The 14,602-nt window shown below is 40.3% G+C and overlaps 2 protein-coding genes and 1 long non-coding RNA gene across 4 annotated transcripts; 1 reads left to right on the top strand and 2 right to left on the bottom strand.

Moving 5' to 3' along the window:
* Positions 1 to 520: 520 nt before the first annotated feature.
* On the bottom strand, positions 521 to 4,015 carry akip1 (A kinase (PRKA) interacting protein 1). Of its 2 annotated transcripts, XM_079500628.1 has the most exons (5): positions 3,729 to 4,015; positions 3,255 to 3,539; positions 2,739 to 2,807; positions 2,512 to 2,631; positions 521 to 1,647 (listed from the first exon to the last, which is right to left on the bottom strand). In XM_079500628.1, exons 2-5 carry the CDS (start codon positions 3,468 to 3,470, stop codon positions 1,501 to 1,503), a joined length of 552 nt encoding a protein of 183 aa, XP_079356754.1. In that variant the 5' UTR covers positions 3,471 to 3,539; positions 3,729 to 4,015; the 3' UTR covers positions 521 to 1,500. The 2 variants fall into 2 exon arrangements, with proteins under 2 accessions (XP_079356754.1, XP_079356753.1); XM_079500627.1 differs by having other exon boundaries at positions 3,255 to 4,015.
* A 1,876-nt stretch (positions 4,016 to 5,891) lies between these two features.
* Positions 5,892 to 10,837, bottom strand: rpl27a (ribosomal protein L27a). The gene is made up of 5 exons (XM_079500849.1): positions 10,758 to 10,837; positions 10,073 to 10,136; positions 9,862 to 9,937; positions 8,297 to 8,471; positions 5,892 to 6,058 (listed from the first exon to the last, which is right to left on the bottom strand). The coding sequence occupies exons 1-5, from the start codon at positions 10,758 to 10,760 to the stop codon at positions 5,930 to 5,932; spliced, it is 447 nt and encodes a 148-aa protein (XP_079356975.1). The 5' UTR covers positions 10,761 to 10,837; the 3' UTR covers positions 5,892 to 5,929.
* A 1,581-nt stretch (positions 10,838 to 12,418) lies between these two features.
* LOC306922870 lies at positions 12,419 to 13,558 on the top strand. The gene is made up of 3 exons (XR_013789974.1): positions 12,419 to 12,571; positions 12,958 to 13,103; positions 13,460 to 13,558. It is a non-coding gene; the product is annotated as an uncharacterized lncRNA (long non-coding RNA).
* The last annotated feature ends 1,044 nt before the right edge of the window (positions 13,559 to 14,602 follow it).

Raw genomic sequence — 14,602 nt, 5'->3', positions numbered from 1 at the left:
AGTTTATTTAACGTTGTTTAACGTCATTTAATGCAATCAGACAGGACTTTTGTTTGGATGCATGGTCTGTCAAGGCCAGAAAGTATTTTTTGTTACGCAGTAGGCGTTCCCACATAACTTCCAAGTAGGGATGTCCCGAATCACGTTTTTTGCTCCCGATCAGATTCCAATCATTTGATTTTGAGTATCTCCCGATCCGGTATTATTTTTTATAGAACACGTTTATGCCATATCACAATAGCACAATATCCCAAATCACAGACAATATCCAGTCTAATATGATGATATGGATATAATATCAGATAATATATCAGAGATGTTCCGATCACGTTTTTTTGCTCCCGATGTGATTCCGATCATTTGAAAATTACATAATCGGCCCCGATTTCCGATCACGTGATCGGATTGGGACAACCCTACCATGCAGTATTTAAGACTTGAAACATAATGATATCCAAGAACACAAACACTTGAAATTACTGTATCGAAGCAGTACCTCCAAACAAGTATTTACTTAAATAGTCTTTATTTTGTGGTCTTGTGCATATAAATTCTGTGGTGTCCTATGGCAGAATTCCTGCATGTTCACATAGACATTTGTAAAAAATATGGCTTCTCATTGTGCAGCAAATAAACATTTAAACGACAATAAAATGTAAACTGTTGCTGTTAGCACAGTTCAAAGGCCGAATCCATAAGTCCTGTGGCTATTTGAAACACAATACCATAGAATCTTGATTGGCTCTTATAAAGATTTTGTGCCACTTCACCGGCAGACAATAATTCTACTGGCCCTGCAACTGAGTCACACAGCATCACGTCATCACTCACAAGCTGAGCTTCGGCATGACCAAGAGAAATTATGGCACTGTAGATTGGGCTTAAAAAATATACAAACAATAAACAAAGCTCAAAGGCCCCTGAAGCAATGTTATATACACATTACACACATACTGTACAGCTTACAGTTCTTATCTATCCGTTTTGTTAACCCATTGAGATTCTACAAGTCTTCTAAATCCCGACATTTTTCTGAAAAACCTGTTTCTATATCAGTGGTGATCAAACTATGAACTACAATAAAATATGTAGTCACATCTGTAATTATAAGTGTTCTATATAATGACAGCTTTACATAGAGAACAGCAACCATCAAACAGAATATAGACAGAACTATGTCAAGGACCCCCAGCATTATCTGTATTTGGCCGCCGGACCCCCATCTGTTGTTCCAGGGACCCCCAGAAGCAAATATTTGAGTTAAAAACGTTTGCTGTGATTGTGAAAGAATATATATTCAAAGATTTGCATTTTGCAAACATTTTCACGATTTTTCAAAAATCTACAAGCTCGTAGCTTGTAGGTTAAAAGGTCGGTGCCGTGCTATGAGCTTGTAGATCTGCTATTTTTCAACAGCTAAAGTTTAAAATAATGGTTAAAAGCTAAGACGACACAGTCGCGGCCTCAGGTCTATGGAAGGTAAAGGGAGTGGTATGTATATCAGAGGTTAAAGGTGAGGTTGATACTCTCTCCGGCATTGATGCTGACCATCTGGGTCTGTTGGAGTGAGTCCTGCATGCCAGCGGTGATGGCGTACGTCCCCGGGGACACCTCGATGCAGAAGTCCTCTCTTGGAGATACCTGGCCCTGAAGACACGGCACATATTAAACCCATTACCATTATACCCAAGACCAGATTCTACAAAATGTCTTCCAGATCCTGACAGTTTTCAGAAGTATATCAGTATATTCCACAGTACATCAGTGGTTCTCAAATTATTTCATGTCAAGGATCCTAATTAAACATGTATGTAATTGGCCACTGACCCTCATCTGAAAATATGTTCCAGCTAGGGAGCCCCAGAAGCTAAGATTTGAGTTAAAAACACATATACACACACACACACACACACACATAGATAGATAGATAGATAGATAGATAGATAGATAGATAGATAGATAGATAGATAGATAGATAGATAGATAGATAGATAGATAGATAGATAAGATTTGCATTTTTCCAAAAATAGCAGATCTACAAGCTCATAGCTATGAGCTTGTAGATCTGCCATTTTTCAACAGCTACATTTTAAAATAATGGTTAAAGTGGTTAAAAACTATAAGATGACGCAGATGCATCCTCAGGTCTAAATGGCTTGTCAGTGATAAAGCACTTCAACAACTAAATTTTTTTACCAGGTTCTAATCTAATAGAAAAAAGTGTGACAATTTTCCAGTAGGCTACTGCTTCTGTGGTGTTCTGCACGCAACAATAATGCCTCCTCCACCATCAAAGAAGAGATTCGTCCAATTCCAAAGCAAACGTTTTAGTTTCGCTACTGCAGCACAGTAAAGAAGTTTGTCTGATTATTTTAAGTCTACTTTTGTGTTTGTGTGTCTAAAACTCTCATATACTATAAACAATATACGCTAGGCTAGGTGCAAGTGCGTGCGCATGACGTCAAGATGTCGTGGTACCGGGAAAAATCACCATTACACCACTGGTCTTACCTGTATCCTTTTTGGCAGTGCAGGTGTAGCTGTCCTGGTGGTCGGTTGTGAATGGAACCTGCGCACATGGCTTCTCTCCATTTCAGTAGGATCAAAGCAGCAGTCTGATTGATAAAGATTCTGAACAAAGTCGATATTTTTACTATACAAAACCAGCACAATGTTGTATACATAATATGGTATATTATAACATCACATTGTTGAATCTACAGTTATAATAAACTGACCTTGCATTGATCAGTAGTCTGAACCATGAACTCAGCAATGGTTTCGAAGGCACTGTCCAGATAGGTTCTCTGTAGGGAAATTAAATATAATTGTATGAGAGAGAGAAAGGAGAGGGGCTAGGCCTAGGCTAGGGGTCAACTTTAGTGCCATCACACACACACACACACACACACACACACACACACCACTCACACAAGTCTAGCCTTGTCTCCGGTGGACCTCACCACCGAAAATCCAGACTATGAATAACGCTTAACTTGGACTCAGGGGGGTGGACGCCTCTGCCTTGCATAGTCCCCAGTGAATAGGCATATTGCTACTCACTGGTACCTTAATTTTGGTTTAAATTAATATCTGGATGTATTGTAGCCTTTGATCAAACAATGGACGCCACCTGGTGGCCTAATAAACTGATCACAAATCTCATAATATTAAAACAGTTTTAGAAGCCACTTTTTTTTAGGCCAGTGCAATATATAAATCTCTTCCATTTTAATCCCCCCACACACCCCTACCTGTAAAGAGGTTCTCGCAACGTCATCCGTGCTGGGAGTTTTGGACTGACTCGCGGCACTGGATCGTCCGGATGGTCTGACTCTGGACCAGTCCTCGTCCCCTGTTGTCCGGCGTCTGGAGGCTCTCTCCAGGACCTGCCGTCCCAGCTGAGCCGAGCGGCGAAGGGAAGACTCCAAAAAGGCCTGGTTGGCCAGGGGTTGGTCTGTCATGGTCATCTCGGAGACTACACCCGGCCCTGACCAACGGTCATTTCTAGATACTCGCTTTGCCTTTAATGCTTTGACCTATAGGTTCGGTGATTGTATTAAAGACGTCGATTAGCGTAACCATGACATCGATCATACATGTCTATCGTTAGCCCTGAAACATGACTGGCATGATGATTTATCATCGTCATGTGAACCATGTCTAGTCTATCTTATGTCTGTCAATAACAGTGTGCAGCAAGTTATTCGAAAAGTTTGTCCACCCACCGTGTCGAAGAAGCAAGTATTTAATGAGTCGTAGTAGGAACGTGGAATTTAACAGTGTCGCAATTTGAATGAGATTGAGAAATCACAAATCAGAGCCAAACGGATTACGTTTGCGCGCATTTCTATTTGCTATCTAGTACCATTCCATATTATGCTACTTGTTTTGCTCTCACAGGAAGTCCTGGAGACTGGAGCCGACACTCCGCCCCTCCGTAATTCATTCATTCACCAATCACCAGCATCTTTCCTAGGTGGTCCGGGGACCACCAGTTAACTTGTCCTTGAAGGGATTACAGGTGGTCCCCAGCTAATGGAGAGTTGTTAACCAAATGGACCCTTATAGATCTTGAACTCTTGAGCGTAAAATGAAACCAAATGGACCAATAAAACGGCTATATGCCACTTGCCCAAATTCCCCAAAATGTGCTGACCTCATCACATTTGTGATGATTGAAATGGCCGTTTTTAGCCCAAGGGGTGTTTTTGTACAAAACTAATACTTGGAATGGATTCAGAATCATGAAAACCTAGTAGTTTGACATGTGCTACTTAAAACATAATACTGCTAATGAAATTTACATTTTTGCCTTATACAGTATATGTCTAGTATGTCACATAAACACCTATAAAAACAATTGCTCAATACCCACAGCTGGTCAGTAAGTGGATTCATTAATGCATGTATATAGACATTTACTATATGCTATACCAAATTTCCCACCCCACAACCCCACCTGCTAAACTACTGGGCCTTGATGTGAAAAAGTTTGAAAACCACTGCCCTATGGTTTTGCCTCACTACACAAATTATTTTGTTTGGCTATTGCTATACCGGTAATTTCTTTTTGATATACATATAGGCCTATCTCGAAAGTCAAAGGCCATATTTAAATTACAAATATATCAGTCCTTAATGTACTACAAGTAATATTTGTCTCCACCAGGCCGAAGGCATGGGGAGAGAGTATGTTTTGCACTCCGTCCGTGTGTCCGTGTGTCCCCGTCCGTCTGTTACCAGCTAATCTCCGGCACCGTTAACCCGGTCGATGCCAAACTTTGCACACACACTCCCTGGATGCCAACGATGAACCTCTGCCCCACATTTTCCAGAACGGCCTGTTATAGCGCCACCATGAGGCAGCTTTTCACATTTTTTACCTAAAACTGCACCGATCTGTGTGAAACGTTGCATGCACACTCCCTAGAGGCCAAGGACAAACCGTTGACCTGCATTTTCCGCATCTGCCTTTTATAGCGCCACCAGGAGGCCGACTTTTGTAAAACACATTTTTTTATATTACTCCTCCAGATTCTGTCCAAAAATCTCACAAATCGTTACACACTATCTCTATGGTCATGTGCTCAAGTCGGATCTGTCCGATATTTCATATTCCATCCTAATTGGCTATAATTAGCTTTCACAGTTTGCAAGATTGCCCCGTTTTGAACAAAAGCCTCAAATCATGAACGCAGCATGCAATTTACGTGAAATCTTTCACACATTTTCTTACTAGGCTGAGGAATATATCCCACCCTTTACACATTGGCCTGTTATAGCGCCACCAACAGGTTGATTTTTGCAAAACACATTTTTGGAACAAAATGCCTCAAAGACATGTTTATATTAATCCTAAACATTTTGCCAAACATCTCACAGTCCTATCCTCCTGGTGGAGACCTGTGCCCAGAAGGGCACTTTTTCTAGTTCTCTATATGATCCACTTAAGATTTAAGCACAATTTTGACCATCAACATGAACCTTGAAGATGTTGATTTACAGCATTGTCCAACGCTGTAGCCCAGATGGGAGGTGGCTTTATATATATATATATATATAGTAAGTACACAAATGTTAAATGGTTTCCTTGCACAGTATGAGCCGAGGTACCATTACTGAACATGTGTACCACAAAAGTATAATGTAAACATGTACAAGTGGGATCAACCACAATTCCTGCACATGTATCTAAAACAATTTATATTCAAAAGATTCAATTTAAAATCACAGGTAGACAGATATTAGCTAGTCCGAACTAGGCTTTTACATTTTATTTTGTACAACAGTTTGTTTTTGCTCAATTTATGATGCAACCATCTTGCAGAAAATAAGATTATAAATTCCACATTCCAGGAGAAATACAAATGACCCACAAATACCCAACAATGTGTCAGACAAACAACTTTATTCTTGGAAAAAAACACTATGCCATCAGCACGCATGCTCCTCCGACTGCCTTGATCTTCTCCTCTGCCTTTCTGCTGAAGAACTTGGCCTTGACGATCACTGGCTGCTTGGGCAGCTTACCTTTCCCCAGGATTTTGTAGTAACCCTGTGGCGAACGAAACACACAATTAGTCTAGTTCATTTGATGTAGTACGCATATTAACACCTAGTCAGAACTCAGCTAAATGATGGAAGAGTTGGCAACAAAATTATTAGATCTTTAACTCTTGAGCGTAAAATGAAACCAAATGGACCCATCAGGGTGCATTCATTTTACGCTGTCAAGAGCTAAATTGTTGTTAGATACCTGCATTAGGCTACTTAATTCAAGAAGTATTGGAGCATATCAAATAATCAAACGTTTGCCTTATCTGTCCTATGGTACCAACATCAATACAGCATGGAGTTGTGGACTAAATCTAATCCAACGACAATAAAATATTCTTTAGTTTTGGGTCTACAAGGCTAAATCTCATCGAATGGTGGACAATAAATAATGGGACCCGGGTATGAAAAAGGTTGAAAACTACTGCATTAGAAAACATCTAGGTTGTATCGACACTGACTGTAACTGCCCATGTGGGTGACTGGCCTCCCAGGGACCTAGTCGGTGAATAGGAACAGTCTTCACTCTCAGAGAACTCAAGCACACCAAGACAATGAGGAGTGTCAAGATGAGACTCTAGAGTCTCTAAACTGGTTCATTTCAATTAACCACTCAGAGATGCCAAGAGTTAACAGTAGATGATGGAATTTAAAGCCAATGCACTCTGCATTCAACCCTACACACTAGTGCCAAGGTTTTGTGAAAAAGATTACATTCACCATTACATGTTACATTGTTAATGCTTCATCTTACTGTTTAAGCAACAGACTACGAACACCATTCGGGAGTCTTGACTACAGTATCCCCTACACACACTGACGCCTCTGACAGAATCTACATGTGTCTTAAAGGGATAGTTCCGATTTTGTTTTACTTAGGGGCATTCCACTCATTTTCAACATTTTACTATGTCATTAACATACCTTAGAGCTGTTGTGTGGAAATAATAAAAAAGTTCCCCCATTCTGTGTTTCCTAGAACTAGAGGTCTGAAATAAATCATTAACATGGTGAAACACATCTTGATGATGTCATCAAGATGTGTTTCACCATGTTAATGAATTTTTTCATAATTACAGTTCTAGGAAATACAAAATAGGGGGACTTTTATTATTTCCACACAACAGCTCTAAGGTGTATTAATGACATAGTAAAATGTTGAAAATGGGTGGTTTTCCCCTTTAAGCTGTATGAAATACTTGCCATAAATATAGTGGTTGCAACTGTATTAATTGATTGCCCGAGTCCTGTGGTGGGAGTTCTGCTCTGGTTTTGGTCAATATTAAGTAGTTCCGGTCATTTTGTGGGGAGCACTGGGGCCATGCAGTAAAAGTAAATTAATTCACAAAACTATCATTTGTATTGTTGACCCATTTCTAAAATATTAGCGCAACTTTCTATCACATGGAACTATTTTTTGGGCGTAGTGATATGGACACAAAAAAATAATCATAGTTCCGTGTGATAGAGGGGTAAATAATGAACAAAAGTTGAACTAATATTTTAGAAATAGGTCAGCAATATAAATGACGTTAGTTTTGTGGATTAATTTCACCAAAACCAGAGCAGAACTCCCACACAGCATTCATTGAATGAATACAGTATTTTATACAGCTTAAGTTAAACAAATCTGAACTATCCCTTTAAAGTGGTATGACAAAAAACAAACAAATCCCAAATACAGACTTGCCAAGTATAGATGAACAGATAAAGTTCAGTACTGATCTGTGGCATACTAGGAGCTGTGAAGCAGTTTTGTTATAAATGTAGTCCTTGTACTTGCCAATTTATGCCTTGTCTACATCTGGAATGTACATGTTCAGCAAGCAGGATGTACCACGTGCATTCAAACCCTTAAGCCAAATTCCAATGCTAGTAACTTCTGACTCCTCACCTCCACTGTACTCCAACAAACATCTAAGTGTTAAGGTTAAGTTCAGAAGATGGTGACGCATGCCAATTTCACCTAAACACTGCCATGCTGGATGACGGAAGAGGCAGACATTTTGGTATTGTAAGTTCACTCTAGACTCAACAGAGGTGGGCACTTGCAGGTACTTGTCTTTACCCCCCAAATGGTCCCACCAGTAAAGTATCATGTCTGGCCACAAGCGCTGGCGTAGAAGCAGTTACATCCCTGCAGTGCCTGCACTCAGCTTTTATTGCAGTCCAATTCTGCATATCAAACAAAATCACTCTTCAGACATCCTCACATCCCACACACAGGGTTAATACTTACGGCGCGGACGGCATCGATGATGGGCGCAGCGCCTTCCGGCTTGTCAGCATAGTTGAGCCTAGTCTGCTCGCTCACCAGAGTCCACAACTTGTCCAGGTTGATGGTGGGGCAATGCTTTGTGTTCTTCTTCAAATGGTAGTGTCTCATACCCACCTTACCAAAGTACCCAGGATGGCTGAAGATTTAACACAGGGTGAAGGGAGGATTAGGCAAATAACTACTACTGCAAAATATTCAACAACATGAGCCGGTGGCATGGGCTCCACAATAATTAATACCACTATTCAATGACATGGCTGCAGTTCATAGGAAGTGTTTTGCTTCTGTGCTTTCTGAATGTATAACTGGTTTGCATGGCTTAAAGCTATAAAAAAAAATCCCAAGACTGAATTTTTTTTTTGCAAATCTGCACTGATCTCATTAATGACCCCTAAGAAATCCTCAGGATTGAGAACTTTAAGCCCTGTGGTTTGTCATGCGTGTCACTGTTTAACGCTAAAATGTACAATATCACAACAACTAGGTTGTATCGACACCGACTGTAACTGCCCATGTGGGTGACTGGCCTCCCAGGGACCTAGTCGGTGAATAGGAACAGTCTTCACTCTCAGAGAACTCAAGCACACCAAGACAATGAGGAGTGTCAAGATGAGACTCTAGAGTCTCTAAACCGGTTCATTTCAATTTAGACATTAAGACCTGGAACACATGTGTCACTTTATAGCTTTCAAACCACTTTAGTCATTTTAAACTTTAGCTGTTGAAAAATAGCATATCTATATCGTAAACAAGTGTGCAAATCTAGGCCTATATATATATATATATATATATATTCTTTCACAACAAACGTTTTTAACTCAAATCTGTGCTTCTGGGGGTCCCTGGAACAACATATGTCAAGATGGGGGCTGGCAGCCAAATACATCTTTGTATTTTGGGAGTCAACAACACGAACACAACACAGTACCGGGGTTCAGACATAAGCCACCTCCTACTAATACATTTTGAGAACCACACTGATAGAGAAACCTAGGTTTTCAGAAAACTAGAAATCGACCTCAGGTCTTTCATTTAACCACTCAGAGATGCCTAGAGTGGGGCTCGTAAGCTTTTCCGACCAGTCACTGGTCGGGACAATGCACTAAGTAGGGGCTAACCGGAGCAATGTTTAGAATGAATAGAAGTATGGCTGGTTTTGATTTGAACAATTTTGAGGAATTAATTTAGACTCAAAGTGAATGCAATTAGCCACTAGGCTAAGACAACAGATGTCTGGTGTTGTCAGGAGTTAAGAGAGGGTATCCATACATTTAATATCCGAGCACCCAAATGCATAAACTTGATATAAGTCAATGTAACAAAGCATTTTGAAAACAAAGTGCATCCCGATATGTAGGATGCAAGCCATTTATAAAATGCATGTAAACAATTTAGAACTTCCCACTGGTTGTAGTTCAGCACTTCAATGTATTGCATTCTCCACATAAAGAGGCATCTCTCCACTCAAGCGTCAACAAATTCTCGACTAGACTACTAAATAAAACAAAGTAATTCATACAACTCACTATTTATCGAAGTTGATCCTGTGGTGATGCATGCCACCAGCATTACCACGACCTCCAGGATGCTTTCGGTGCTTGCCTGTGGTAGGTAAAATGGAGAGGTAGGTTATGTTATGACATGACAGACAGTTCTACCTGCCTGTTCAATACACAGCAAAAGGGAGTTACGGGACAGTTTAAGGTCTATATGAGGCGTTAGTACTATCCAACTCACCAACGCGACCATGTCCGTGGCTGACGTGACCACGGAGTTTCCTGGTCTTGGTCTTCTTGGTGGGCTGTCAACACATTCGATAAGATGAACATCTCACAGAGTATAGCAGTTAGCTGACATGCTAGTCTATCTTGTTAAGCAGACAGACACCTGCTTAAACCAAATATGCTTTATTCGGCCAATGTCAACCCAATATCAGTGATGGTCACTACATTTTATAGCTACCGGGTACACGCTTGTTAGTTCTAGAAATGGTGGGTTTGAGTCTAAATACATAACGTTAGCTCAATGCTAACACCACCGGTGTATCAGACTCATGCTAACCCAATTTAGCTCCCCTGCCTCGGCAGACAGACTGGGACACATTTACAAGCTCATTGGTGTTCTAGAACAGCCATTACACTCGCGTTGCATTTGTGCTTTTTGTGTTTTTAAGACATGTGGGCAGTCAGTGGTGTCAAGTCGCATGGAAGAGCCTGATATAGCGAACTGTGAAACGCTATGAGTCTTCTCCCATTTCTAACGTGTTTGTGCTAGTTTTGTCGATAATATTATACCAGGACCAGAGGAAAGTCGAGAATATACTTGGAACTACACTCGGCAAGTATTTTCGTAGATAAATAAAGTGCGGATGGACGTAGATTAAAGTAAATAGTGAAGCACTGCAGTATATCACAGCACCTACCATCTTGGAGGAGAGTTGAAAGAGGAAAGGGAACTCAAAGTCTCACGGTTTTGTGCGAGATTTTCTTTTGGGATAGGTGGAGAGTTAAGTCTACAGCGACGCTTACTGGAGGGCGGGGTAGACTGGAACGAACTGAACGAAGTCGGTTAATTTGCAGATTGTTGACATAATAAGAAATGTTTTTGATGCCAAATTTCTGGAATATGTAATTTAAAATGTATTATTGTTTTCTGAATGTCAAGAAATGTTTCCCTCAGATTGTGTGTGTGTGTGTGTGTGTGTGTGTGTGTGTGTGTGTGTGTGTGTGTGTGTGTGTGTGTGTGTGTGTGTGTGTGTGCGCGTGCGTGCATGCGTGCGTGCGTGTGTGTGTGTATAGGTACAGAGAAGACTGTGGGGAGATCAATCTGTAGGCTAGGGGTAATTTGTGGTCGAGACAAAACAGCATACGCTTTACCTCAACTATACACAACATAAGCTTCAAATGTATTACAATAATAGTATATGGGATTTTGAGGGATTGTGAAGGGCGACAGCATCTGAACATGTACATCAGTTGAAAGTATATGCTATATTCTGTCTTTCACCATCTTGCAGAGGCACAACAAGTCGAAATGTCTGGAGACACTGACTGACATACGTATTATTATCACCACCTCTCTCCACCAATCATATCTCTGACGTGCCCCTCAGTGCTGAACACACAAGAGAACCCATCCGCTTTAGCCTCACTTCAGTTCACACCCTACCCTGACAAAATGTTCTTTTGTATTTACAAAGCAAACATCTAGTTTCTCCTTTGACTACAACTCATAGTCAGGTAAGGGATATTTTAGTAGGAGGTGGCTTTATGTCTGAACCCCGGTACTGTGTTGTGACTGTGTTGTGTAATCACGATTACATATTTAACAAGTACAATGTTATTGTTATGCTGTTGGCCTATTTGTCAGAATAGAACACGTAGTCAGTAATGGCTGGATATTGGGGAAAATTAAAAGCATTGAATGCTGTATTTTAGCACTTCTTGGGGGGGGTTTACTCCTTGTTTGGAAAGCTTTCTGCTGTTTGACTTCACCACTATAAATTTGTGTTCTTATTACTTTCTTTCTTTATACCAGTGGTTTTCAACCAGTGGTCCAGGTACTGCCAGTGGTCCTTGAGGGGGTTCCAGGTGGTCCCCATGAGCTAAATGATGGAGAGTTGGTAACCAAATGGACCCTTAATATATATCTTTAACTCTCGAGAGTGTAACATTAAACCAAATGGGTCCATTTGGTTTCATTTTACTCTCTCAAGATTTACCTTATTGTTGTTATAAACATCTGCATTACTTAATTTACAAGAAGTCTACACAATTAGAGAATGTAGAAGAACTGTTATTTTGATCAACGTTTGCCAACAGCATGGACTTCTGTGTCAACGATAACAAAAATATTCTTCAGTTTTGGGTCTGAGAGGCTAAAATATCATCAAATGATGGTCCGTGGATCAAATGCTGAATAAATAATGGACCTTAATGAAAAAGGTTGAAAACCACTGCTTTATATTCTCCCCTATCCCCACAGAGAAGCCCTGGTGGTAGATGGAAGGATTGTGTTGCGAGCGCCATGGCAACTAACTTTCCCCAAAGGCGGGCAACACTGTTGCCACGAGAGGCTAAACTGCGAGCACTGGTGGCACTGTCCCTTGATACTGGCCCAGAGCCAACAACCACAGACCTGGCAACCACTGCACTGTCCCTTGATACTGACCCAGAGCCCACAACATCTGCAGACCTGGCAACCACTGCAGCGCAGCACAGCTTCATAATACAGCAAGTAATACAATCAATCAATCAATCAATCAATCTTTATTTATATAGCACATTTCAGACAACGAGTGCTTTACAGTAAGAGCAAACAAAACAAGAAAGAGAAAAAACACAACAAGAGAGCATCAACTACATAGTAATAACAAAAACAAAAGGAGCAACTAAAACAGGAAAAGGACATGCAATGATCTATTCTAGGTAATACAAGAAAGATATATATAAATATACGTCATACTGTTATATATTATAACAGTAACGAATAATGATACCTATATTTTGTTTGTTGTGTTATCAAGTGTATCTGAAAATGTAAATTGACAGTAAAACTGTTTGTAATGACTATAGACGTCTTGGTGGAATTACCGCATGTTTCTTTCTCTTTCAATATAACAGCATGGCAGCCCCGCTGTGTCCTGTGGGATGGAAACAGCATGCCATGGGGAAACCCAGGTGGGCTCTTTGTTTACAAACAGGCAAAGGCATCCTCCTGTCTCATCTGTCGCTGACACAAACATAGCAACACAACTAAGGAGAATTAGGTAACAACATCATGTGAACTGCTGGCTCCTTCAGATGAAAATCATGCATCATCATGATGTTTTGAATCAACGTATATGAAAATGATAAAGATTTCAAAATCATGTTTTTCCAATTATTTTAGTTTCATATTGAGTGATGATAGTGTTGAAATATGAATGACAATGCTGTATTATGGAAATATGGGGTTTAAATAATTAAATCATTCTTCAGCAATTTTCAAATGCCATTTTAGCAGAGGACATCAGTAGAGGAGAATAAGTCACAGCCTAACGATGTGAGGAAAGTATCATTCATGACCGTACTTTAAATTAAAAATGTAATAGTCATTATTGAACTTGGTGATTTGTTTCTGTAGGACTGATCCAGTGGCCCAGAGGATTCTGGGTAATTCCTGTGTGGCAGTGGTGTGTCTGGAACGCCTGCAGCTCCAGGTGGAACCTGATCAGTCTCTGTCCATGGCAGCATTCCAACCAATCGTGTCTTTGGTACGGCTGCATGCTCCACAAACATCCAAGTTCTGGACTACAGCTGTTGACAGTTCTTCCTCTTTGGATCATGCTCACCAGGTATGAATGTATATACCTTCCAAACCTTTAATATATGACGACTCTTTTCATTTAGCGGATATTAGAAGATAAAAATCACACCCGTGTGAAGTGAGCTGTGCTCTTATCATCATACATCATCATACATCATCTCATTCCGACTGTCTGACCAATCACATTTTGCATCCTCACTTTTGTCTTCAATGTTTGTGTTTACGTAAAGTAATTTTCTATGGCATGGTGTTGGGACAATGACGTAAAACTGGCCATTCATTATCAATGGCATTTACTGTTTGTAATGTTAACCCTAACCCTCAAAGCTGGACATAGGAGGGACTAGTGCTCCTCAAAATTAATCCTTGTTGTTTTTAACCTTTTAGTTATTATATAATGATTAGTATGATTATGATTATTATTATTCGTATCACACGCTTTAGTTTATAGTTCATTTCTAAAGGAAAAATCACACCCGTGTGAACTGAGTGGTGTAAGGTCTGTCTGACGTAATGAAATCATGTCTGACGTAATGAAATCACACCCGGGTGTGATTTCATTACCTGGCTTTGTTTGTGCAGAAAAAATTAGCATGGTTGCTATGTTCACCCTGTTCACCCGGGTGTGATTTCATTACGTCATTACAACAGGGTGAACATAGCAACCATGCTCATTTTTTCTGCACAAAAAAAGCCAGTTGTAGGAGTGGTTTACACCACTCAAAAATAACTAGAAATGCACTCTGTCGAGGTGCCAACTTGTGCCTTGCAGACAAGTGCAAGTACTGCTACTAACTAATGTCTATTACAACTGCTGTTCTAAATCCTTTAGACCCATTATTGACTTTATACCAACCTTGAAACGTACCTTAGTAGTTACGTCACCATCAACAGCCTATAAGGGACTACCATTCTTACCCCGACATACATACCCAGCCGTCCACCAAAGCTTAGTTATCA

Source organism: Electrona antarctica (assembly GCF_951216825.1).
Source record: "Electrona antarctica genome assembly, chromosome: 5".
Classification (NCBI taxonomy): Eukaryota; Metazoa; Chordata; class Actinopteri; order Myctophiformes; family Myctophidae; genus Electrona; species Electrona antarctica.
The sequence above is the reverse complement of the archived record's forward strand: the minus strand, read 5'-3'. Positions and strand labels throughout refer to the sequence as shown.